Consider the following 27,952-nt stretch of genomic DNA (forward strand, 5'->3'; position numbering starts at 1 on the left):
AGATTATTTATAATATTTTCTTTAATGCAATCCGAAGTTATACAATTGAAACATTTGAAGGATCAAATGACAGCAAGGACTAATGAGGAGACACTGTGAGAGATGATTGACGGGACAGGCTGTAGCCCTGAAGATGACAGGCAAAATTAGTAGGGTGGTGCATTGGAGGATTCCTGTCGTGAGATAACGAAAATAACATCCAAATGATCGGCCAGACTCTATAAAAAAAAAAATTATCTATAAAATTTTTTTAAAAAAAATTACCGACCATGATAACGGCAATGCACGTTTATCATACTTTTTAAAAATCAAGTATCTACCTCCCTAAATTAGTTAATGAGGAAGAGACCCAACTAATAAAAACACTCTATAATTTACCAATAAATGAGTCTTAACCCTAACATGTTTAGAATCCACACTTAATAATCTAATCACTGTACCAAAATCTCGGGGATGCTAAGAGTATTTGTTACTTTTTTTTTATAGTTGCCCTCAAATGTCTAATTCTTCGAATCGATTAATTCTTAAGACGACCGATTCGATTCTATAAAAAATTTTCATCAATTATCAAAATAAATCGAGAGACGCTAATAATATACTATCCCGACGGTCCGCTTTCTCAAACCTGCTATCTATTGAAGAAAAAATTTCTTATAATTCACTGCAAGTGAACCTTGAGATTATTGGGATCCAAATTTAAAAGCCTAACCACTCCCTCATAACCCGGGACATAGTTGTTACCTCTTTGATCCAATTAGTGGTTATCGATTTAAGCAATTGAATTTCCTTTTTCTACCAAAATGCAATCATAAAATGCACCACAACTTTAACTTGTGCTTTCACAACAATACAGAGACTTACAATTAACATAAGACAACCGAACTTTTTACTGTCCCATTGCCATTGATAAACAATAACAAGAACCTTTAGCAGAATTATCTTTATTTCTTTGGCAACAAGAATTTAAAGCCCGATCCCAAATGCTCTCTAACATGTAAATCACCAGCTCTGTAAATATGTCGAACATGTTGTTAAACATCTTTGAATCCATCATGCTTCAAATTTGATGCCTCAAGCGTATAACTCTTGGATGTGCATGGAAGTCGAACAAACGACTTAAATCATGTGTCTTTCATTTTTCAATCGGCAAATGACACCTTCGCCTTAATAGATAGATAACAGAAGCTGACAACACTTTTTGACTGTTCAACCAATACTACACTTTGTATTGTTCTACCTCTGAAATGACAATAACCAAGTTGAAAGCATTACTTCTGCATCAGCGATCATAATGCAGGCTGGAAGATTTTCTAATTCATCTCGCCAAACCCAAATTTAAGTGCAGACACCACGAAAGGTGGAGCATGGTTATTCGAGCGACAAATTTTGGCTGATCCTGATATCTCGCTGCTGTTTAGCAATCCCTTTTGCTAGGCGTGCAGTTGTTGAAATCATATCTGCAGGTTTTCCTGGAAAAGATGAAGAAGTAACCTTTGGTTGAAACCACCTTCTCAAAGCAAGACCATTGATTCTAAGTTTGCCATATGATTCATCTCCTTGATAGGGAAGGCCCAATCTTCTCAACAACGAACCAACTGCCTGTCCGACCCTGCTTAACATGTAAACTCAGTTTCAAACCATATCCAAGTGAAAACAAATTAATGCATTTCACAACTTGAAACTGAACTTATAGATGCGGGTACAGTGTTAAGTCTGACATGAGTTGTTTTTCTATTTTATGATGAAACAAAAAAGGAAAGTACAAGATGCAATAATGGGATACAAGACACAGAACCACATGAATAAAATCGGGGGTGATTAACTTTTAGGCCTGAAATGACATTGATCCCGTATATCTACTGCTCTGAGCGTATGGATTAGTCATGCTTATAAAACTTCAAGATGATTGTTAAGAGTTTGAAAAGTTAAGAAAGCAACCATAATTAACTGAGGAAACTCATAATTTGACACATTCTTCACCTTCCAGCAAGGCGAATGGATCTCTCCTCTTTCAGAATTTCTATTTGGGTTTTTTCTGTAGGTAACAAAATAGTTATATTTGGAAGCCTTGCACCTGCAAAAACAAAAAAACAAACCAATAAATAGAAGAGAAGACTACAACTAAAGATAGATTAGAGCAAGGTAGGAACACAAATCAAAGCTGAATGAAAAATTCAACCTATTTGTGGCAAGGAAACCAACATGAATAAGTTTCATGTTTTTCCAGAGCCAGTAGTGGGGAGGACACCAAATTCATACAATCTTTAAGAAAATTTCATAATTTAATTTATTTTATTCTCTTTCATATCTCCTTACAGAAATTTGGATCCAATCATGTTCCAACAATTCATTTGAATAAATTGGCTCAAATTACCAATCTTCTCAAAACTACTCCATATTTTTCAAAATATTATTTTATGGCCATATATGTATTTGATTTCTTTTTGTTTATAATAAGGATTTCATTTTGTTTATAATAAGGTTATGTTAGATTAGTATATTGTTATACTAATGAAATTTCAAACATAAAACTGAAACCTGAGAAGAAAATATTGCGACATGCAAGTACAACAAGAAATTTGAATCAATTCACTACAGTGGACAACTATACTACCTGAGTCCTCACATCACTGAATTGCGATAATTAATGAAAATATTCTCACAAATAACATTAGCACAGTGGTTCTTATGTAAATCCTTCTGAAGTACAGAATTATGAACTCCACAAATTCTTAGAATCAACAGCTTAAAATTTAGAATTTTAGATCATAACTAATGATATAATAAACCAACCATCAATATAAAGGGAAAATTACCAGCTGCAAGACGATGCTTCAAACCTTTCAAAATCATCAAGAGATAAACCTGAAACGTTCGAAAAGATAAATTAAATTATTTGATAGTACACATAAACCGATATCAGGTAAAAAAAGTTTGTCTTTTACCATAATCCATAGCTTGTCTGAATTAGACTACTCCATTTAGAAATAACTATCACCGTTCAATAAAACTGAAATTATGTTGATGTTGTCTCATATAAGAGTGCATATGCCACTTAGGCTTTTTTACCCAAAGGACGGAAGCAAGAGGGAAAAGAGGAAAAGGATACAAGGGAAAAGGGGAAGAGTAGCTGGGATGGATGGAGGGAAAAAAAATATGTTTACTGGGTAAGGGGAAGAGGTAGATAGGAAATGGGTGAGAGGGAAAGAAATCACCATTTCACCTTCGACTCGTTTGCTATAACCCAAACTACTATCAGCATCACCGATGCATATCCATGCTGCCTACACCTCTTTGTTGGAACACACCTGCATTGCTCTTGCCCTAACTAGCATTACCTGTGTCTTCATGAGAATATACCTGCATCGTCGTCTGTACCCATGCTGTTTGTCACCTTTGTTGGTACCTGCCACACCGCCCTCACCCTGACACACACTTGTCAATGCTTCACTCACCTACATGCACATTTGCTTTCACTAGACCCCTTCAGCACTATTCCTGAAAGCAAATAAGTTTGTTTAAGTGAAATCTAGGATGCCAAAAAACATTCTGTAACCTCATGCCTACATAGGTAATCAGAGAAGGCCCTCAATCACCTCAAACACCACATGCTTTGACAAGACTTATTTTTGTCTAACCCTTTGGTTATGTTTACTCTTGTGGAAGGGAGAGAGGAAAGCACAAATTTCAAGGCCCTCCTCTCTATTTGCTTTGTCAAAATCTCAAGTGGAAGGATATCAAAAGTGATACCATAGATACATTTTGAAGTTAAATCACATCACCTGGTTTTACACAATGCAGGCTCTCTAAGATGGTTAGAAGAGAAACGTTCTCTTTAGCCTTCATCTCTATGAGCTTAAATGAAGTTGATGAAGGAGCTAGCAACAGGAACATGTGGAGTTGTTCAACAAGAGCTTATGAGGTTGACAAAGGATCGATGCAGAGGAGATTGACGAGGGCAAGGTCAAGTGTGATCTGGGTTGATAAGATCATTGAAGGAACAAATGATTAGCATGCATGCTATGAGTGATGGACAATTAAAACCAGTGCATTGTTGGGCAATAAGGATAAACAAGGTCTACAAGGGCAGTGGAATAAGTTTTAAAAGTTATGGATTTTATAAATGTTTGTTTTGGTTAATCCTCTTATATAGGTGGATGAGTTATTTAAGCCATTTATTTAAATTGATAGTTGTCCTGTTCGAAGTGTAGTAAAGTTTTGGTAGAAGTCTAATTTAATTTAGATTGTTTTATATTTTACAATTATTTATTCGTTTGGTTGATCCTTTCAGGCACAGGGTATTTCTTTGCTTGATTGTTTTTAATTTACTTATAATTTTAGGTTGGAGTTTTTAAAAGGACCTTAATCATCTAATGCCTAAGAATACCTCCCTTTATGAGTTCTTTGTTCAAGAGAAGTAATTTTTTTGTGTGTTATAGTTTATCCTCTGTGTCGCATTAGCTGGCATCAACTCTCTGTGTGGGTTTAAACTTTTCTAACTAAATTAATCCCCTAACAAATCAACAAAAATTCTCTTTAAGTAAATGGCACGGCCCTACCTCGAGAAAATAGTGTCATGCATCATAGATGTATAACTCTTGTGATAATGCTCATTGCAGAAACTACCCTAAATCAGCAAACTAGAGTTGAGTTGAATTAGCATGAATGCCATTGGACAAAAAAAATTATTTGACTTCTATGTGCAAATAAAATTTGGACAGATTTTTCCCAAATTAGAACATGAGCCTAAAAGAATTGAAAGGGCTCTTCAGGACCAAGAAAATTGCATCATCATTTGAATGTCTAAAAAATAATAGATTAATGAGAGTGATTAGTTCAATTCCAATGAGTTCAATATATTTCCATTTTTTAGGTTAGAATGTGATAGCACATCTCAAGTTTCCTGAAAAATGGACAAAAGAACATTTTTTACAAAAATCTATTAAAGAAAAAAGTGAAAGAACAGAAATTGACACTGATTCTTTTTTCACCATTTCTTTCAGAACAATATGTATCTAAAGGTGCATGTATGGCTCCTTAAAGGTAGAATTTTGTCCTAATCAACTGACTTTATCAAGATAGATTACTACTTTTAGGACAAGAGGTTCAAGAGATCTCAAATACTACTGTCGTGCCACTACTATGTCAGCACAATATAATTGATCCAATACAAATAAAAAAAAAAGGAACGAGATTTCTATTAGTTGCTAAATGAGGAAACAAATCCAGTGAATATGACCATCTCGAATGCCAGCCAATGCTCAAATAAGACAAAATTAAACCGTCAGAAACAAGTTAGAAAGAAGAAATATGGAAAGTAAATGGCAAATGTGGCTCGTGATCTTAAAAGAAATTATTTCCCCCATGCAAAACAATCTCACCTCAACAGTATGTATCTGCAATTTCCTTGCATCGACAATAAGTGGATTGTCTTTCATTGATACACGTGGAATTAGACCCAATGAAGTAGCCTCCTGAATTCAAAGGAGACTCAAATTGAGTTTTGTGCTGAATTCAGCTTAAAAATAGGGACAAAAAAATCTCTTTTCTGATGCCATACCTCGAGTATGGAAAAAGAACGAATATCATATTCTCCAAAACCATCCAGCAATGTGCTCACATTTGCAAATTTGGATGCATCAAAATGTGATCCAAGGTTCTCAATAAATTTATTCCTTAGTGAACAATCACGTGGAAACTGCAGACATCCAAGCACTTGTGAAAACACTTCAATTGTAGGAATAACCCCAGCTTGAATAGTTTCACGGTAGACCATTATTGCTAGTGAAGTCCTGCCAATATATTGATACGAACAAGACATTTTAATGATCTTTAATTATACCAAGCTTTGCGCTTGAATTTGACAAAAGAAGAATCCTTTTCTACATAGAAAAGATACAATGAGACAATTGGATCTTCTGATTTACTAACAAAGATAATAGAATTATCAGGTCTAGAGAAACAATTTACTAGGCCTACTTGATCCGTATTCAGATCAGATAGATGCATCCCTATTTTGGCAAAATGGATTACTTAAAGATAAACCGTCATTGGGTAAGTTGTAATATAACACGAAAAATAAGTTGGGAACCATGACTTTAGTCAGCAATCTAGTGGATCTAAATGTGCAAAGTCCATAGGAGAGCACCTGACCGTTTATTGGAGGATATGGTAGCAAGGGGTCACTTGCAGCCGGTTTTTATTTGCGTGAGGATGTTATAATGAGATAAACATCTAACAATCAGAACTTTGGAATGTTTAAAAATTATTACTCCATTGAAATACAATAAAATGAATAGCTAAGAAATGAGAAGATTACCAAGAACTTGAGTTGAAGCCTTCAACCTTGATCCAAGCCCTTAAAAACTTTGAGAAGTGTTAGCATTTGATTTGAGGAGTATAAAGAATTTTTTTATACAACCTATTGAAGTTCAAAGCTCCCTAAGATCTTTTATAATGAGCTCTATAATGGTCACATTTTGTTAGGCTCTAGTCGACTAGAAACACCCTCAAAATGGCCGATTGGCAAATATTATCGTTGGAAGCCAACAACTATATCTTCAGTTGATTAGATGTCCACCTCCAGTCAAATGCTCACCCTTTAGTTGACTATAAGGAGGTCACATCCAACTCACTATTGCTCAAACAAAAACATTTTGTTCATAGAACTCTTGTATTCAATTGAGTCCTTTATTGATTGATATGCTCTATTTGACTAAAATCACTAGTGATTCTATCAAATGCACAAAACTACTAAGCTTACTCCATGTCATTCAACCTTCCACGACTACGAGCCCTCCTTGTTCCAAGCTGCCCTAGAGTCCACTTCATAGTAAACCTTTGGTCCATTAAATGCACCAAGCTCCTTGAGCTTGCTCCATGACATCAAATCATCCATGCCTATGAGTCTACCTCATTTTGGGTCACAATGCCATCAGGCACAAGATCTCCATAATTGCATCTGCAACCACTCGACACTCTGGCGTAGAGTGTCGTACAAACTACTCCAAAGCTCTAACACTCATTCTGGGGCTCTAATCCATTAGGTACAAATGAACTCCACTACATTGAGTCAACCAATTCTGTGAATTCTATGTGCACTATTTTAAGTCTCCGCACACTTAATGCATATAATAATAACAAAGGTCAATCTATTTGAACCTTTTGCTAAATGAATCAAAACAAATCAAACCTAACGACTTGGAAGCATCATTTTCCCAACAAAGATATCACTAACAAGCATAGGGGATCAGCTGAAGGATAATTGTGACTAATGAATATACTAAGGTGTATAAAGGGAATTACTTTTTTACTTGTGGCTAAAATTATTTCAGCCCAACTATTTCTTACCTTGGTACCATTATTTAGTGGCCCTTCACGAGTTGAATATCAAGAATACTTTAATACTTTCTTCTGTAGTTACCTCATGAAAGAAGCATGTATAGAACAACATTCAAAGTGTCTTGCTAAGAAGATAGAGGTAGTATACAAATTGAAGTTATTGTATGCTATGAAGTAGTCCCCTAGAATATGCTTTAGTACAAAAGAAGAATATCTAACATGTGACTCTCTTTTTTTAAATTGAGACACAATAACTCATCAAAAAAAGCCAAATTCATGAAAAGTTTTTCCCCATTTTCTAATAATACAATCCCTTCTCACTGACCCTTCATGTCCTTAAGAGTCTCCTCGCGCAAGTTACCACTCAGCTACTCTATCACTAGCTCACTTCCACCTGATGCTCCTCCCTCGCAATAGTTTACAAGAGATGACTCATTGCCAGCCTACAAACCCACTTCAATCTCACAATAGCTTCTCCACCCTATACTAGGATAGATTCCATGTCATGTACTTTTTCCTCCCCACTTCTTCCTTCTTTGTTTCTCCTTCCTCTTATTTTTCCTTTGTCTATATCAAGGTGAGTTTTCATCATATTTTTTAGCATGTTTGAAAGAGTGTTAGAGACCGCTATGTGAATATTGTAAATATAAGGCATTTATTATAAAATCATATAGACAAATAATAAATATAGTTAAAGCCTTCCTCGGCAATAACCCTAATTTTCCTAATAACAAGATTCTTCGAGAGGTAACAATGATTGAAGATATTGATTGTATTGACTTTCACAATAAGGAACAAAATCTCTCAAAACCATCAATTAGTAGCCTACTCCCATTAAGAGAATCATCTTGGCATTTTTTTCACTTTCACAATTTTTTTTAAAAAAAAGTCCTTTTATCTTATCAATAAGTTTTTCCTTTATTCATTCACACTTAGAATATATGGACTGTCTAATGTTATTGGGTAGTAAGGAAATATTTAAAAAATACATCTTCCCTTAAATAGCATAACTAACCTTGTAAACTTCCCTAATGGATGAATGAGCCCACAGTAGGCTAACTTAAGCCAACTAAGTAAAATAAATAAATAAATAAAATGTATGCGAGAGATGAAGCTTTAGTGTAGTAGCTTTTCCCTCCCCCCAACATTCCACCCAAGTTCATTTCGATTGCAAAGAAGTTAAAGAAAATAACATTATAGATAATTCAAAAAAATGCCCACACCACTAGACATTATAAAATAATAACTAAATATTAATACGTGATTCGTGGAAAGTTAAAAAGGTCACTTACCATTTGCTATCAATTTGTGGTCTACCAGAGTTGAAATTCACAATGGGTTCACCAAGTGAATAAGCCTTCTTGAAACTGTACAAGCATAATCCTATAAAGAGTTGCAAGGGTCAATTAATTTGAAAATGATAAAATAGGCACTGGATGAGATCAAAGAAACTAAGAAACTATATGCTTTTTAGTTCTACATCCATGGTTTATATTGAACCTAGGGATCTAAATGTGATGTCATATAATAATACTAGGGGCTTAGCAGAGGACTACCTAGGATAATTGACCCTAACAATTCTTCCCACTACATCATATTAGAGTGAAATTGCTCCCATGCTTCACATTGATCTCCTCTTGCCAGGGGCATCGAGCCAAGTCATATCTCTAACTAGGATCACCTCTCGTCAGCAACTCAAGACATGACTTCCTCTTGACCTTCATCCTCTTACCAACAACGCCTAGCTACGATCTCCTCTTGATCCTCTCTCAGATCACCCACATGATCACTTGTCACATTCTAGATTCTCCTCCACGACCTCTGATGCCATTTCAAGTTGTTTTGTCTCTAAGTTTTGACCATAGAGTCCTGCCGAGAAGATCATTAAAGTCTCTATCTCATTGTCTTGCACGTCCTCTATCATCAAATACTTGCAAAGTTCAAACTTTAACCCATCAGAGCACTCTACCTAGCGGCCACATAAGCTCTCTTTCTTAGCCAGATCCTCTAGATAAAACCAAAACCACTTTATCTTTGTTGTTCCATATCACAAAGCACTAGTCCCTCACATGAGGACGTATGATCACCGTTCCACTAATGTAGGTCTTTAAAGGGTTACTGTGGTACAGTAACATGGGCCCTCTAGTTTTTTAAAGTTTTGTTTAATATATAATATAGAGCATCACCTCACCTTGTTTGTTCAATTCTCACGAGCTTCTCCAAATCAAAAATGTAAAATTCCTCAACTACCTCCTTGCTACTTCTTACCCCTAATCTTTTTAGGTTTGTTGACTCTATGACGATTACCACAAAGAAATTGAATGGAAAGAGTTATATTTTATGGAGCCAAGCAATTATAATTTGATCCAGAGGCCAAAGTCAACTAGAGCACCTTACCCCTCGAGCCAACAATTCCTAGGAGAACCATATGAGAGCAGAGTGTACGTCATTAATCCCAACCTGGTTAGCATCTTCTGATGTTTCTTCTCTAGCTACTAAGACTAGGTTATAGGCTAGAAACCGACATACTGATGAAACTATTTGAGCCTAAATGTGATTAATAATCTCTTTCAATGGCATGGAGACAAGAAAAGGCCTAAATGTTTCTTCTGATGAACCGTCATTAATCTCTTTCAATGACTCTTTCAAATGTTCCCGTTGTGAGAAACTTAGAGATGTCAAGGATGTCAACTAGACACTCTATCGTTTTCCAACCAGTCATTCTTTATAAATGCATCTGATTCCACTATTGTAGTTTTAATTTAATATTTACACCCTCAAATACCAAGTTATAGTTAGTGCTTCGTGATAGTCAATTACTTCTTTAGCTCATGATGCTACATCTATCGTTTGCTTATCTCATACGCCAATATTATCCAGGATTCTAGATTTGGAGGTCTGAGAGCACATTTTTGGTAACAGCGCTTTCTCAGCTCTTATGCACTAGCATAGGCTATCAATGCCAAATAACCAATGAGTCTCATTCACTTATTAGAAACAATGAGAATGTTTCTCTTTTGCCTTTCTTGTCTCTAGCCTCTCTATTTTATATACTTATTTCTATTAAGCTTATTATTAGTAGTAAATTAATTAAATCCTTATATTTTTCGTAGCATTTGATATGACTTCTATTTTCATTCGAGGTTTGAGGATCAGCAAGGTGTTTGACATATGACATGAGTCTCACAGACCATAGCACCTAGATGTGTCTTTATCGTTTGCTATTATGACGGCTCCATCACCTCTTAAGATGCAGAATTGTCTAGGTCACTCAACTCCTCAGATTTAAAAGCATGTGGCTACTAGTCTGTCTAGTGTTTATTTTGTTAAGTGTGAATCAAGCCAATTAGGGAAACATATTAGCTCTTTGTTCTCTAATTTGTTCGTAGCATGCATCAACACCTTATCTTTTAGTTCATTTTGATATCTCCAAGTTATGTCAATTCCGCTCTTGACGTTAAGTGCTTTATAGCTTCAATAAGGAGTATTCTCGATTGACATAGTGGCAATCAATGAAAGTCCATTCAATTTTTTTTAATATTATTTTCTTTGTATAAAAAGATTAAAACCAAACTTGATGTGCCTATTAAAGTTCTTGCCATCATACCTCATAAACATTTTCTAGAAACACTTCCGATTCTTGTCCTCTTCCATCCTATTCTATCTCTGATTTGGACCTTCCTATTGTTCTTTGCAACAATACTAGAAAGCTTCAACTTCACACCCACGTTTTGCTATTTACATTATGCCTCACTACCATCCAAATATTTACATTTTTATCCTCTTTGTCCTCATAGCTAACTCCTGTAGCAGTAAAATTATCGTATACAGCCTCTAGTCCAATGTATCATGAGAAAACATTGCCACCTTATTAGAAAGAAACAATTATCGAATGAAATTGTCTCCTTGTTTGTCAGTTCCAGTATTAACTAGCAGATTTACAAACCAAATCCTTTAAGAGACCCCAGAATTGAGTATGTTTGTAACAAGTCGGCTTTGTACGATATATTTGAATTATCTTGTATGGGAGTATTATGAACCTAGGGACCTACCTGTAATTTTTACTATGATGAAAAATATACCTTGGTAGAGTGGACTGAGTGTAGGGGAGTCTCGGTGCAACGGTAAAGTTGTTGCTTTGTGACCTAAAGGTCACGGGTTCGAATCCCGGAACCAGCCTCTTATAAAAAAGCAGGGTAAGACTACGTACAATGGATCCTTCTCCGGAACCCCGTATGGTGGGAGCTTCGTGTACTGGGCTGCCCTTTTAGAGTGGACTGAGTAGCGTAATTAACCCCAATAATTTTTTTCCCTTCAGTTTAAACCTTTCTATGATACCTGGAGTACTGACCAGCATATTGCAAAGACCAGAATATTCACAACAGCCCAACTAAAACTGTTCTGGTTCATAACAGCACTCTCCTAGCTCCTATACTTTTCAATTTTTCTAACTTCTCATATATGATCAAAGATTCTTTTTGTATCCTCACAAATTGCTGAACCTCTAAGCAGTACCAAAACATCATGCAAGAAATTTGATCATATCCAAGTAGCTAGAAAACCCATACTGAAACATATGTTGGAAATATATTTTGGAAGTAGTTAAGATTATATGAGTTTTTATGATAAAACTCATCTAGGCATTTGTTTTCTATAGTCATTTCAATTACTATAGATGCCTATCTATTTTCTCACATTCTCATATCAAAGAGGCAATTTGGGATGGCTGAGACCAAGTTTACAGTACTAATACCACATTGGTCCAACCAAGAACCATTACTGGGTATTAGACAGGTAACAATTTAGTCAAAACCAGAGCCAACTGAGGCAAGATTATCTCATATAATTGCATTGCAAAAACCAAAAAGTGAAGGTCATATAAAAGATGTTAATTGATCAACAAGTTCAAGACAGTACCAGTCAAACAACAGCACATGATAAGATTTGGTAGAATGTAATCCCTTTTAGCTTCTCCAAAGAGTGTAAATGCCAATTCTGCTTCACCATTTCTTCAAAGTGAAATAATCATTCTCAGAAAATTACCATCATATAGATAGAGCTAACTTCTGTTCATTACCTTTCACATGCAACTATTAACACAGAATATGTAATTTCATTTGGTTGTACCCCCATCTTTTTAATTTTGTCAAGAACTTCAACACACTTCAGTAATTGGTCAGCATCACCTGCACACATTCTATGGTTCTAAGCAAACCAAACTGTTGCATCATAGGTTATAAAATCAAGACTGGGAATGAGAATTGACAAAGTACACCCGGTAAAGGTTCTGACAATATGTTGGTTGATGCATAATTTTATAAGCAATGTGTGTGTTTCTCTTTCGATTGTTGAGTTCAGTTCATCTTTTAAAGAGATATAAAATTGATATCCATAAAATGTCAAAAAAAAATATTGCTATAAATACAAACCAAAAAACTAGTTCATCAAAATTAATACTTGATTGGGTAGGAGTTTCAGTGATCACTACTCAAGCAGACAAAAAGAATTTAGTTCAACCATGACCGTTTGACCAGTCTTGAATCAAAGAGGGTTGCCCCCTTTCCCGTACTGGATGCTGATCACAGTGTAATTTGACCCATCACGGAGAACTTTAGTCATGCAAGTACATGAGTAAACTCATCTAACATGAGGACATGCCATACCAATGTTCAAGGCACACTTATGTCTAAGAGGATTCAATTTCAAGTAGTCTGATACTTAAAGATTTAGTAAAAGCTGGAGCAGTTTTCTCATGACCTTCAAAATATCCAAAATGCTCTTTCATCTAATGAATCCTATGATGAACAAACACGTTTTTACAAGATTAAAACTTAACTACACCCAAATAAAAAATATCCCTACATTAATCTATCCACGCCCCTCACAAAAGTTACCATCCTACCACCACTTCTACAGCCCTCTTGTGCCCAACAACTGATCCTGCCTGTGTTCTCTGATTGACATTAACCTTTTTCTGAATGGAGAAGCAATGCACTAACGCTCTGCTTGTACCCAAAAGCCTGTGGTTCTTGCCACCCCTTCCTGCACCAAGTGATCATCTACTTGCACTGATCTAGTTCAACCAGTCCCAGCAAGCCCTTTCTGGCTGAAGTAGCTCTCTGCCCACCAGCCCATCTCTGCTTTTAGAGTCAACACCGATCCCTACCTCCATTTATTGAGTCAATACCAGTCCCTGCCTGTGTTTCTCCTCAACACCACCCTCAAAGCAGTGACATTTGACCTAGCTCCATACCACCTCTACCGTCACCTGACAACCACCCTCCCTTTCTTTCCCCAACCCACTGCTGCCCCTGCCTATGCTTGAGGGTCAACCAGAAAGCAAGAGGCCCTTCATCTCTTTTTCTTCTCCTTCACATTGTAGAAATTTATAGATCTTCTAGTTCATTTTGATTACTTCATGTATGAATCCAACTCCATTTAGCATGAAACAGTAGAAGTGTAGCAAATAGTCTAACAGATGTGCACCATAATCTCCACTTAAAGATTAATTACAATTTAGGAGTAATAAATTTATCATTCTATTTACTTGCTTTTAGAACATTTTGCTTGCAGGAATCATCTTTGACTAGAATATAAGTATCTCTTGTTGACTTGTTAGTAGAGAAATCAGTTGCAGATTACCCACAATTGATCTCCCTAAAATTGTCTCAATTCTCAGAATAGGGTAAAATATGGATTTCTTTAGCTATAAAATGATAGAGTTCTGCATTGCTAGTCAACAATTAGCTTTCTTGTTTGTCCTAGTTGTTGTTAAATGGTTGAGACAAATATGCAATTGGACCAGTTAATCTTGTTCAGCCCAAGAATTAGCTTGGTTGTGTCAATGCTTGGGTGGATTTGCAATACTAGCAATTGAACAACTAGTCGCATCAATACCCAGTGACCCAGTGCTCATGTGATTTAATCTTTAATTCAGTTTTCACAATTATGCTTGTCTCAAACCATAGATTCACCCTCACCTTCTCTACACTAAATCTCCCTTGTTGGCGAACAGACATGTGACTCATATCATTTGTTATCACATAAATTGCTCTTGAGATATTTTGTTACGAGGCTAACTTAGGCATGTGAGTAGGATATCGTCCTTCCTTATGAGCTAGCTTAGGCATCAGAATTAGATCCCATTGGGCCAATTTCTAGTGTTTTTGTTCTTCTTTACAAGTGCGAAGTCCCAAGTGAAGGGTGTTCAACCTGAACCATCCACTCACCTGAACCCTTTTTTTTTCTGATCCAGTTTAGATCTTCTCTAGAGGACTTGGGTATCCAATCCTATGGACCTCATCTCCGACTATACTTGTACAATAAAGGAATGGCCCAAGCTTTTCAAGTCATGCACAAAATAGAAAGAACTAGCACCAAACAAGTTCATGTCCAAGAAGTGACTTACATAAGGATGTGATCAAAGCATTTAGCAAAGAAACTGTTGGAAGTAATCTTAATGTCTTTATTTCCTCATATAATTCGAGAGCTTTATTCCAATTTTTAGCCTGGGAAAAGAGAGAATGATTTACATCAATAAAAATGATAAAATACGACTAAAATAGCCAAACATGCTAATAGTTATTGTTAACTTTTACTACTGTTGTAAAAATAGTGTGCATTCCAATTCTTAACATAGTGAATACTGAACCTATTCAACGGGAACAAGGAGAAAGCTCAAAATGGCAATGGCACCAATAGTAAATCACTACAATGAAATACATTGTGGTTAAACCTAATGATTACAATTTGTGGTCTTACAGTTCATTTAATGTGCATTTCATTCACACTTTCAGATTGTAGTTAGAGAACAAAAAGGGAAGTATTCAAATCTTCAAAATTGACAACAAATAAATTTGCTAAGAAAATTATAAAATGAAACATTAATTGTTTAAAAAAAGGAAAAGGCTTGTTAGTGTACTTTAGTACATTGAGTTCATTAAAACGATATGTGTGTTAAATTCACAGGCATACATTGCAACAAGCTCCCATCAAAGAGCTATATGACATTGTCCCAACTTTTATTCCATCAGCCTTTGCATCTTGCAAGATTTTGAAGGCAGCATCTACCTTCCCCGCATGCCCAGCAACATCAATTAGAGTGCTAAGGAACATCTGCATGGCACACTATGGATAATAAGAAACAAATATTCCTCCCCACTGATTCAAGGTAATAAGTGATCGGCAAAATTGGTATAAGCAAGTTAAATATGCAAATTAACAATTCGTGATTAACAAATATATAATTGCATAATGAAACAAATTCATGTTTTAGAGGGAAAAAAAAAGATGAATACACCTTCTTCTTTTTTCCTTAAGCCCATGTATGAACTATGAATTGTACCAAATGTCAATGCTCTAGCGATGCACCATTCTGGAATGATAAATATCAAGATAAACTATATTCCGTAAACAGATGGTGCTTCTAATAGTTCCATCACACAATTGAAAGAACAAGGGAAAGTTGATGGTTTGAACTTTGAAGTTAATACTTAATACCCAACTAATTAACATTATTTAGCACGTGCAAGATTTTCAACCCAAAAAAAAAAAAAGTCAATGATCATTGAACCATCATTGTGTCAGATGCCACATGTCTGCATGGTTCCATATGCTAGGAATTTTCACTGCATGTTTTATTTTTCATTTCTAGTGTCAAATCGACACACTTGATTTTTTTCATTTATTATATCAAATTGGCATGTTTTCTTTCGATTAATATAGCAAGTAACCAAGTAATGTAGGATATATACCTTCCTTCCTGAACCAGTCTTTCGAAGAAAATATATCAAAGAACCAATAGCATATCGCTTGGATCATGCAGTATTTTTCACTTGACTACTGTATAACCTTAAATCTGTCCAAACTTAGCCAATTTTAGAATTTGTCCAAAGTGGTTTAGATCAGCATGGGTGAAGTAAAGTTGTACATAATTTGGAAAAATAATTTTAAAATTACCGTATCTCTTCATTACTAAATATTCTCTAAGATAATGTAAAACTAGATGTGGACAATTAGAGATGTGCTAAATATGGGCATTTGGCAGAGGCTTGGTTCATATTATAGATAACTATTCTAAAGAACAAAGAGACATTCAGAGGGCTATTGTCCTGCATCATAGTTGGGAATATGTATACAATTTGAACATTTCCATCTCAAAGCATCCTTCTTTGAAGATAAAGAGATATGGCCAAATAAAGAGAATATCAATTCACATTTGAAAATGGGAGCTACTTGCTTGGTGAATGAAAAGTACCTCATCAGGTCTCACACCATTTCTTTTCATATCATCATAAATTCCAAGACCAAATTCCAAATCACCTATCTGACTACAACTTCTGACAGCAATAGTATAAACTTCTGGAGTGCCTGTTATGTTATACTCTTGAAGCATTTTATATACTTCACGAGTTCGATCAACCTTACAAGGTCCATTAGTTAGAGACTCATAGGCAAAATAGACAGTAGTAGTTAGGACTTAGGAAAACCACATAAAAAAATGGCACATACCTGATCAGCTTTAGTGCATGCCTTGATCAGAGCACCAATAGTAACATGATCAGGATCTATTGGTTTGGGCTCAGCTCTCATTTCTGATAAAACATCAAAGGCACGATCAACTGCTCCTGACTCACCACATGCAGTTATCAGGGCATTAAATACAACTCGATCAGGCTGCACTTTCTACTGGCAAATAAAAACCCTGTTAAGTATATGAACAATAATCATAGGAAAAGATTAACAAGTATTGAAATTTTTTTGAAAGTATTCAAATTAAGAACAAAATTACCGATAGAGCAGAGCTAGAGATGAAATGTTTATCACCATACCTTAGATCTCATAATCCCATAGGCCCCAAAAGCTTTAGCCACTTGTCCTGCCCTTGCACAACCATCAATAAGTGCCCCATATGTGTTGACATTAGGCTCTATTCCAGAATTTACCATTTCATGGAAAACCTATGCCAAAAAATCTTTGAGATTTTGCATAAATCATTAAAAATTAAAGCAATCATACTGAGTATTTTTTTTATACTGCTTCGCATTAGAACTTTAATTGACTCTAATTGGAATGCTAAACAAATTCATGGATAGGGTGGTATAGATCATTGGCCTACTTGCATACAAGACCAGTTTTGATCATATCAATGTGGATAAAAATCAGATGAGACTGCAGAGAGATGCTCACAATAGCAAAGTGAGATAATACTTTCAATCCTATGATTTCCGTTTAAATATAGTGGTTTAATTATATCTTATAGAAATTACCTTTGTGTCAATTTTAAAATCAATGCAAGCATACACCAGGTTGTTGAAGCAAAGGTGTTCCATGTCCATGGATTGTCTTAAAGAAGTGTTAAACACCTATAATCCCAAATGAAGAGTATCAAGATGTATTGAGCTCCACTCCGCTATATCATGGTACCGACGTGGGGTAATGCCTCTAGATGCTCCAAAGAGCTGTGCTGACACAAAGGTACTCCATGCCCATGGAATGTGTCCAACAGAGCTCCACATTCATAGTCACACATGGGAATGTGTAGAAATCCTTTGAGAGCTTATGCAATTGAGGTGCCTCCTATTTAGCAAGTATGGGATTAACTGAGTTCTCCCTCAAGGTTTCTCTAAGGAAAAGCATTGTTGTGACCTGTGGCCAATATAATATAACAAATCTAAATTTCCACATTCATTTCTTAATTTTATCACAAGCTAAGGTTCTTCTGAAATTAAGATAGTCACTTCACAAGAGACAAAGGAAGAAGTGAGAGAAAACAAGATAGTGACCGTCCCAACTATTTGAGATTGGCTAACCCATTCATAACACAAGAGAGCATGTTAGATTAAAGTAATTATTAATAGACTAACTAATTATGTCTCTACTCTCTAAGTTGAAAATCTCAAGTCATGCTATCTGATAAACACAATACAGTTTTGATACTATATCATGTCGTGTTAATATGGTTTTAATACTTATTTAATAGAATTATTAATAATAGAAAAATTAATTTTAGTTAGCATAAGTTATAATTTTTAATTATTTTATTTAGTTAATAATTAATTAGATTGTTATTACATGTTTGTTCTTATGTTTATATTTGTTGATTAATTTGATCACCTTAGTTCTTAAAATTAAAAATGTTTTCAATAACTTATGTTTTAATTTTTGGCTTTACTATCTTATAAATTGTATAGTTCTTTTATTTCATAATAATTTACGCTTATAATCTATTCAATTTTTGCAAGTAGAATGTTGGAATGAATAACGAAAAAAACATGAGCTTCTCAAGTCCAATAGCTTCTCTCACTCAATCTCTCTTCTCTCTCTTTACATTGCTCCCGATGTCAATGCCAAGCACTTTGCGTGCTGCTTGACGAGCAGAACAGTGAATTTCTTCCCATGCAGGCACTTTATACTTTGCTGCCTACTGCATCATTCTTTCCCACTAGTAAAATTCACCTCTAGCAAGTAGAGTTAAAGATGTGTGATTTGATCTCCATTACAATTAACCAAATGAGTAAGGAGAAAACTCAAATAATATTTTACTTGCAGCCATTATGGTCGTTGAATGCTACACAGGATGATTATGTATAGAAATTAAAAAAAGAAATGAATCTGCACACAAAACTATAAACCCTTACGGAAAGCAGCCACTAACAGTGAAAGCACTTTACATTTACATTAAACCAAAAACTAATTACTAATTAAATCTATACTGCATCACACTACTTTAATAGGTGCGGCCTCCAAGTTAAATCAGAAGAATCGAAAAAGTAGATGAAGCATACTATCCATTCAAAAATAATTATAGATGTGTCTTCATTTTGCAATGATGCTAAGAATTTCTTAAGCTTAATTAATAATTGTCTCCAAAATATTCCATCCCTTTAGTATATCTAGGAGATTAAAAGTAACCATTGTTTTAATAACTACAGAAACAACATGTCAAACAATTACAAATAAACCATCTAAAACCAAAACCTTTTATAGAAAATCTAGAAAATTGTAATTTTATTGACGTGTTGATGAATATAGAAGAAATCCATACTTCAAACATAGCATCAACTTTTCCACTTTTCGCACAGGTTGATATCAGTGTAGTGTAAAGTTTACAATCCGGTTTAAGTGCAGCCTCCTTGATCAGAAGCATAACTTGGACAGCTCCTAAAAGAAAACAGAGCCTACTCATTATAACTTGCAAACGATAAGAAGTACCATTTGTACTTTTCTCTAAGAGGGTGTTTGGCTGAGCTTATAAGCTCTCTAAAACCGCTTATAAGCTGTTTTGGAGCTTATAAGCTCTTCAAATTTGTTTGGTAAATTTTTTTTCAAATAGCTTATAAGCTGTCAAAATAAGTTGTATTGGAGCTTATAAGCTGTTTTTAAAAAAGTATGGAAGACCCTACTTTTTTAAAAAAGATCTTATTTTAATAATTTATTTCTCTAAAATATCCTTAAATAATTTCATAAATCCCCATCTTATCCTCCATAAATTTTTATAAGTCTAATATCTTTTTATCTCCGTCAACTTTTCTTCGAACGTTGTGTTATCTTCTCCGTCAACACCTCTTTCTAATTTTCTCTCCCCCGGTGCAGAAATTCACCCAAAACCCTCTATTAATAAAAATCTCAAAACCCTCTATTAATAGTATTATACCTTTTTTGGTAATTTTATTAATAAAAAGATCTTATAATACCAAACACATCAATATCTTTAAGTTGATTGTAATAAGTTCACCCAAACACTTTAACAACTTATTTTTAAAATAAGACCTAACAACTTATAAGCTCCTAAAACAACTTATAAGATGTACGAGCTTATAAGCTGTTTTTAATAAGTTTAGCCAAACACCCTCTAAGTACCATTTTTTATGTCTTCTTTAGAACAGGCCAAATTCATAGCTCTAACAAATTACCTTCATAGTCTTGTGAGTTAGCACAGACAGATAAAAGCGTATTAAAAGTGCTCATCATCGGGTTTTGGATTAACTTGCAAAACTGAAAAGCTTCTTTAACAGCCTTCTGACTCTTACAAGCATTTAGAAAACTCATATGATGGACCTGAAAAGATAAGGAACAGCAATCAGTATTTTGAAACTTGAACCAATTAAACAAAAGAACTACATAATACTGCCAGTTTTCAATGACCTTGTTCATATCCAACAATCCCATTCTTTCTGTGTTCTCCAACAAGTCAATGCATTCTTTGAGCCTGATAAGACAAATGTCTTTTGATTAATTTGATTGGAGGATAAAATAGACTTGGAAGTTCCCATTGCTATAATGAGTTTTTTCCTCCATTATGCCAGAGAATAAGAAGAGGATCTACTTCGAAACATATATCCATAAAATCAGACGATAATGTAAAGTAGATGATACCTGCCAGCTCTCAAGAGATGATTGTAGGTTCTTAACCATTGTGAAAAACCATTTGTACTTTTCTCTAAGTTCCCATTCAACTGAGGGAACCTAGACAAGAGTGAATCATTCCTTTCACGCCTCAGTTTTTTTGTCATATCTTGAGTATGTCCATTCATTTTGTTCAGTACTTTTTCTTCTCTTTCTGAAGCATCCTTAAAGCGTGCACGAGGTGATTGTATTTTTGTATTGTCTGAATAAAATGCATTATTCACTTGCAAATTGTAAGAAGACATTTCGCATGATGCAGGAACATAGATATTAGCAAAGACTACTTGAGTAAATAGAACTATGGATCCATCTTAAAGTTTACCTGTAAAATAATAGCTTTTTGCAAGGACATTCTGAACCTTCAGGTCATATGAAGACTGACCATGTAAACTATTGTTAGGGAGAAGAATAAATTGAAGTGGCTCTGCGATCAAGCTTCTAAAGCGTGATATTGATCTTAAGTCAAGCTCTTCCTCTTTGCCACAAACAGAAGTTTCTTGGCAATTAACCCCAGAAGGGGAGGAATTATTACAGCTGGTGGATACAGTGTGACAAGGACCAATACCTTTTTTGACAGCATTATGCTGCTTCCTGTCTGAAATAGTAGAGTGCATACCTTTCTCTAGATGCAATTCCTGAGGCATCTCAAAAGTTTTATTTTTTCCCTCATATACAAATTGATTATGTCGACTGATTATAAACTCTCTTGAAGCATCTGCTTTTCTCCTAATAGCAGCATCATCCTTGCAGGGTTTGAAGAAGAAAGTATCACAAACTTTTAGACCTGAAAACTGACAATTTAGCACAAAAGCTAAGAGTTAGCTTATCAACAATTTTCAGCATCTTCGCACGATGATACTTTCTTGAAAAAAACTAATCAAATATTAAAATCAGCAAAACCTAATGTCATTCTGACACTAACAAGTATTTAAATGGCTAGCATGCAAAATACTACATGGAATATGTAATCCCCTCTTCAATAATCACCCAAGTTGATTCTAGGATAATTCGATTAGTGAGAAATGAATCCAACCAATAGCATGACTGGATGGGCAGGACAAACCATTTCTCCATTACTACTAATAATGGCTGTGTGCATTCCAGTGAATTTCCAGAGGTATGCTTAAAGGTGGGAGATTGTGGTGACTCTGCCTACATTGCCATAAGTTTGGAGTTCAATTAGCAATTTAGAGTTAGGAAAGTGTATTTGAGTTACAATGAACAACTTCATCGGGAAAAAAAATCCTTTGATAGTGACTACTCCGTGGCATAATTCATACAATTTTTTATGCAATTTTAGGCTTGGGTAGTGACCGAATCCAATCATGTGGATGCATATAAAATGAAAATTTATATCCTACATAGAAAAGGTTAAGTGACACCGGGCAGGATAGCGATTATCTTGCGGGATGACGAAAAGGGGAGTTTGAAGAAATGGCAAGAAGAGATATCCGATGTCCGCCAAATCTTTCCAAAAAAAAAGGAAATTTTTATTTAATATTCGAGGATTATCCTCAAACAGCTAAACATATGTTCTTATAGACTCTAGACCTTAAGACACAAATAAAGGAAAGAGATCCCAATATATCGACTATAATTCCTAACTTGTAAAAAAAGGAAAGAAATTCTAAAAGAAAGGAAAAAATTATTAATAACTCACAATCCTAAAATTCTTAAATGGACTCAAATCCAAAAAAAAAATACAAAATATAGAAATTGTCAAAAATACCTTAAATATAAAAAGGTGAAAATTATCAAAAATAATAAAAAAAAACCTCGGTTCCTTCTGCATCAATTGCCCTAGGTTAAAAAAACTCGTCGCGGAGTTTAGAATAGTTTCAGGTGGTAACCCAAGGAAGATTATCACACCAAATCGGCAATTGTTTGTTGCGGATAGATGTGAGCTTCCTTTTGGGTGATAAGAGTGTATGCAATTTCATCTTTATCAACTTCATAAAAAACCATCACATTTGGATGATGAAACTAGGAAATGATCTTAGCTTCTCCATCTATTGCCTTCTTCATGTATCTACACAATTTGAACTCTTGCACAATCGTATCTTCAACAACATTAGATTTCCCATATTCAGACTTTCAAAATGCATGTTGAGATTAGGATTTTTGCATCTTTGTCACTTGTTTAGAACCCTTTAGATACTGATGGCTACCAGAACTGTACTTGCTACAGCTTCATTTTGGGCATGCCAATTGTTAGTAATAAAATTCATAGGTTGTAATGAATAATTTATTGTTTCTGACTCCCTTTGAATCAGAACTGGTTCAAATACACTGTCTTGATTGATTGTAACTTTCCCTTTCTCATGCTTGTTCTTCCATAAATCCATAAAGGACGAGCAGACTTCCTTTAAACATGAGGCACCGAAATTTTCAGAAAAAGATTTCAAATCTTGGAAAGGGTCCATGTCAAAACCAGCAGCTGCAGCAACTTGGTATCCATCATCACCAATGATGCCTTCATTCAGATCAAAGTCAATTTACTAGCAGAGTCTGATGCAGACATAACAACAGATGAGGTTTGTGTAGGTGATGAGACATAATCTTTTGGCACCTTCTATAGCCTCAGATAACAAAGAATCTGCAGAGTTTAATACATGTGCAGTTTCTTGGGACATACAACTCGATGGCTCTACCTGTTTGGCTAATCCCATTGAAGTCTCATGAGATTCTTCCGTCTTATTATCATTGATGGCTCCAACAGTGCAGTTGGAGATGGTTGGTTCTCTTACTGATTCATCAGTGTTAGACAGAATAGGGTTGTTATTCGCATCATTACCATTCAACTCCATGTCACGACATTCATGTTATCGGCCATACAATTTCTGGACTTATAGTGATTTTCAGGAAACAGAACATAAGGAGTGTCAGATGAAATAACCACTTTACTCCCTTGCAAACGTTGTTTCAGGTCATATGAAATACCAATCTCAACCATCTCTTTAGCTGAAGTATGTGATTGACATTCACCAACAACTAGCTTTTCTGATTCTTCACAACCTGAAGCAGCATTCTCAAGTTGACATCCATCATTGGGAGGAACTTCAGAGGAACAAGTATTGTTATTAATGATTTGACGAGTGTAATCATCAGGCTTGCTTTTGTCAGCTGATAAGCTTCTTTCTATAAGCTTGGAATCTATGTGATGCTCTAGCACTTCTCTTTCTATCAATTTTTCCTCAAGCTGAGGGGTTTCACTGATATCATGTTTCAACACATCAGATAACATGAGAAAGTTCCATCTTTTTCATCCTGGCCCTCTTCGTCAAACTCTTCTTCATCTTAATACTCTTCTGGGTCAAATTCTTCCTCCAAATTATCTTTGAATCCGTGCAGGTCATTTTGGGCATTGAAATTATCATCTTCTATGGCGAATCATAATCGTCCTTGGAAGGAAGTTTGAGTGTAACCAAAAGGAAGAAAGTGACATTTCATCTTCTTTCTCATCTTTTCCCAATCCGTGATATTGGCCTTACCTTGTCGGTCTCGTGAGTGTCGCAAGTACTCCCACCATGACGATGCTAGACCTCTGAGTTTGAAGGCAACCAATTTCACCTTCATCCAATCTGGAACTTGCTTATAGTCAAAGAACCACTCCACTTTGTTGATCCAATCAACAAAATTCTCTGTGCGTATCAGAAAATTCGGGTAGATCAACTCAAAATCCGAGGTGTTATGTTGATCCTCTCGACCATGTACCTCGCGATCTTCAAGATTTTACATTGTCACAGCTATACGCTGTGTTAACTCTGCAACTTGCCTTGTAAACCCTCAATCCTCAACCATTTTTCACGGTGCTCAGCTTTCTCAATCGGAAGTTGTTTGTTATTGCGACCACGACCACTTAACATTGAATAAGATTGCGATTATTCTACGGTTTGACGAGAAGAGGGGTTTAAGGAGAAGGCAAGAAGAGATATCCGCTATCCTCCAAATCTTTCCAAAAACAAAATATTTAATATTCGAGGATTATCCTCAAATAGATAAACACACATGTTTATATAGACTCTGATACTTAAGACATAAATAAAGGAAAGAAATTCTAATATATAGACTACAATTTCTAGCTTGTAAAAAAAGGAAAGAAATTCTAAAAGAAAGGAAAACATTATTGATCCGGTGATAAGGACGGAGGATCCTCGTTGGCGGAGGGTCAACGGCACGTGGAGGTCAAAAGTCAAGAAAGTCAACTCAGAGACCTGCCGACCGACCGGGCACCGAATGCCGACCGGCCGTGAATACCCCGGACCGAATGAGAGACAACCCGACTAGGGGGCAGGTTTCCGATGCTCAAGGTAAAAAGGTTTCAAGGGTCGAGCGGGTTGTCCGTTCGGCCGGCGCGCAAGGCAACACAAACAGGGGCAGTCTCATCCGAGCATATGACCGATGCATAAGTGATATGTCTGCCGAGCGGCCGATCCGCTCGACCCTGGAACAGACAGGGAACGCAAGAGGACAAAGAAGACAGAGAATAACATCATCCTCAAGACACCTGCCGCCGACAAGCAGCAGAGTTGGCGACTGAGCCGTACACAGAATCATACAACGGAAGCTTTCACCGTCACATCTGGGATATGCTCGGACGATTGCGGAATGGCGCCAGAGGTACTTTTCTGACACAGACTTGTTAAGGTATGTTTGGGGAAGCGTGCACGTATCGGGAAATGTGCCCATGCTTCCTCGAGGTCCTATATAAAGACCCCAGACGTCGATGAAGGTATGCACACATTTCTACTATAGCCTCGTTACTCTGCCTCTCTCGTTGCCTGACTTGAGCGTCGGAGGGTCATCGCCGGGAAACCCCTCCCGGCTCGGCTTCCTTGCAGGTTCATCGGAGGGCTACACCACCAGTCAGAGACAGCGGAGCGTGCCACGTCCCCAGCGTCCATCGACTCAGCGCTCGGACAGGATCGATTATTAATAGACTCGCAATCCTAAAATTCCTAAACAGACTTAAATCCAAACAAAAATAGAAAACAGAAATTGTCAACAATACCTAAAATAACAAAAATACCTTAAATATCAAAAATTACCAAAAATAATAAAAAAATCCTTGGTTCCTCTTGCATCATTAAGGTTGACTAAATTGGTGGTACCGCTATAGTGGTTAATGCGGTGAGTATTAGAAGCCCCCACATGTACTAGGAAGGTCAATAGTCATACTGAGATGGGGTTTGGTCAACGGGAAACCACTTCTACTGGGAGGTTGAAGACGAGAAGCCCCACCATTTGGCTCAGCTGACCCAAGACCAGAAGCTCCACCATTTGGCTCAGCTAGGCCAATCCCTCCAACTCAACCACTTCTACTCGAACGGCGATGGCCCCGAGACGAGAAGCTCCACCATTCAACTCAGTCGAGCCAATCTCTCCAGCTCAATCACTTCTACTCAAACGACAATGGCTCCCAGATGAGAAGCTCCACCCTTCAGCTTGGCTGACCTAAGACAAGAAGCTCCACCATTCGGCTCGATCACCTCGACTCATCTTGCTGAACTTAGCCTTGTTGTACCATGCATTCAGTACCAAGAGCATAATCCACATAGGAGGTGGGGTGTACAGAACATGGGATGACACGACTTGCAAAACATGGGATGACGTGACTAGTAGGATATGGTGTGACACGACTCATAGACCATGGCCATGTGACACCTTCTTTACTTGTACAGAGTGTCCCATTGATCAAGGTACAAAAAGCAAGCGCCAATAGGGGAATAAATATAAAAGGTGATTCATCTCACAAAGGAGGTATGCATACCAAAAATCGCCCCTACATTTTACTTTCTAATTGACTATTCTTTCACCTTCATTCTCTTCTTCAACCCCATCGGCGACTTGACTTGAGGGAGTGGTTGCCTTGGCCTCCATTCTCTCTCTCTCTCTCTCTCTCTCTCTTTCTCTCTCTCTCAAGCTTTGTAGGAGTCCCTAACAGTCCAACCTTCCCTTGGTGTTCGGCGACTTCGACTTCGTCAACATAGAGTTGTCCGGTGGCTCATTTGTCGACGGTCTCAGACAAGAATAGCCGTCATCAGAGAAAATGAGATGGGATTCATGATTATGCATTGAGGGAAGCATATGAAGACAATCCCTAGAAATGGGATTTAGAAAAATGAAATTTCCGTCTACAACTAAAAGTTCTGCAAAACTTTTACTTAATTACAAGCTGAGAAAAACAAGCCAAGGTCATGTAGTTAAAAGAAACTCCAGATAGCCAGGGAAATACTAAACTGATCTTTCCTATTTCAGTGAACAGAAAGCCTGATCTTTTCCATCTCTAACCCACATGTTATTTAACAATTTCTGAAGTTAACTATTTTAAGTTAATGACGAGCTGACCAAGAATGTTTGAGTTCATTGGCAAAAGGAAACAGTTGGAACCAGGAAAAGCATTAAGTTCATTTTTTTCGAATATCAGTCACAGGATTGATCTTTTCCCTCCTCAAACCCGCATGTCAATTATATATCATGCGTGCAGTACTTCCGAAGTGCAAGCATTCATGTCTACCATGCATAAAAAATGCTAGCCATCAAAAACGAATGCACAGGAGTTAAAAAAAAAAAAAAAAAAACGAACGACTATACATCAAACCAAATCATCAAAAACTGAAAGGGACATCTTGAATATGAAAAAAGGAACATAAAAGGAAAGAAATCACCCACGTGAAGGGATTCGCTCCTCTTCTTCGTGTGCATTAACTGGGAAGCAGTGAAAGCCGCGGCCACTGCGGCAACTGCAATAACGGATTCTTCGTATGAAAAATCATCGTAGAGGCATCTGGAGGGATGGATCTTTAACTCTGATTTCTTGCTCCTCTTGAGGGGTCGGAGGCCGGAGGAAGGCCGAGAATGGCTGCCACGTCTAAGAAACTCCAGCCGGTTGGAGATCGAGTGGGGGAAGGGGAGGGGAACGTAGAAGATGGGGGTGTGGGGCTTGGCGGAGAACGCGACCTCCATACCGAGAGGAGAAGGAGAACGAATGGGAAGGGCGGGGCGCGCGTGAGATAGAGAGAGAGAGAGATGAGGAGGGTCGAGGCGGGTGGAGTGGGAATGAGGACGGAGCGGATATATCAAGAATCGAATCCGCCAAGAGAAAGAGATGCGATGAATCGTGTGGACCACAAAGATATTTTCGTTACCCATGCCCTCGTATGCTTCCCGAACTATCGATAATTCATACTTGCCCTAGTATTAG

At 36.5% G+C, this 27,952-nt stretch overlaps 1 protein-coding gene across 4 annotated transcripts; it reads right to left on the bottom strand.

The window, feature by feature from the left end:
• Positions 1-814: 814 nt before the first annotated feature.
• Positions 815-27,923, bottom strand: LOC122007888 (pentatricopeptide repeat-containing protein MRL1, chloroplastic-like). Of its 4 annotated transcripts, none has more exons than XM_042563420.1 (20): positions 27,421-27,923; positions 21,071-21,539; positions 20,719-20,950; positions 20,488-20,551; positions 20,256-20,400; positions 19,388-19,503; positions 17,172-17,300; positions 16,852-17,025; positions 16,598-16,762; positions 15,316-15,456; positions 14,750-14,849; positions 12,419-12,527; positions 12,259-12,350; positions 8,634-8,724; positions 6,320-6,358; positions 5,561-5,792; positions 5,382-5,474; positions 2,817-2,865; positions 1,981-2,074; positions 815-1,609 (listed from the first exon to the last, which is right to left on the bottom strand). In XM_042563420.1, the coding sequence occupies exons 1-20, from the start codon at positions 27,898-27,900 to the stop codon at positions 1,369-1,371; spliced, it is 3,255 nt and encodes a 1,084-aa protein (XP_042419354.1). In that variant the 5' UTR covers positions 27,901-27,923; the 3' UTR covers positions 815-1,368. The 4 variants fall into 4 exon arrangements, with proteins under 4 accessions (XP_042419354.1, XP_042419355.1, XP_042419353.1 ...); XM_042563423.1 differs by having other exon boundaries at positions 1,467-1,609; positions 1,939-2,074; XM_042563421.1 differs by lacking the exon at positions 6,320-6,358.
• Between the last annotated feature and the right edge of the window lie 29 nt (positions 27,924-27,952).

Source organism: Zingiber officinale, chromosome 8A, assembly GCF_018446385.1.
Source record: "Zingiber officinale cultivar Zhangliang chromosome 8A, Zo_v1.1, whole genome shotgun sequence".
Taxonomy (NCBI): Eukaryota; Viridiplantae; Streptophyta; class Magnoliopsida; order Zingiberales; family Zingiberaceae; genus Zingiber; species Zingiber officinale.

Coding starts and splice junctions, on each gene's coding strand:
- LOC122007888 (XM_042563419.1), bottom strand. CDS start 27,900: ATGGGTAACGAAAATATCTTTGTGGTCCACACGATTCATCGCATCTCT. Junction 20,951..21,070: donor AAAAAGCTATTATTTTACAG/GTAAACTTTAAG, acceptor CATTTTATTCAG/ACAATACAAAAATACAATCA. Junction 16,763..16,851: donor CATGCACTAAAGCTGATCAG/GTATGTGCCATT, acceptor GGACCTTGTAAG/GTTGATCGAACTCGTGAAGT.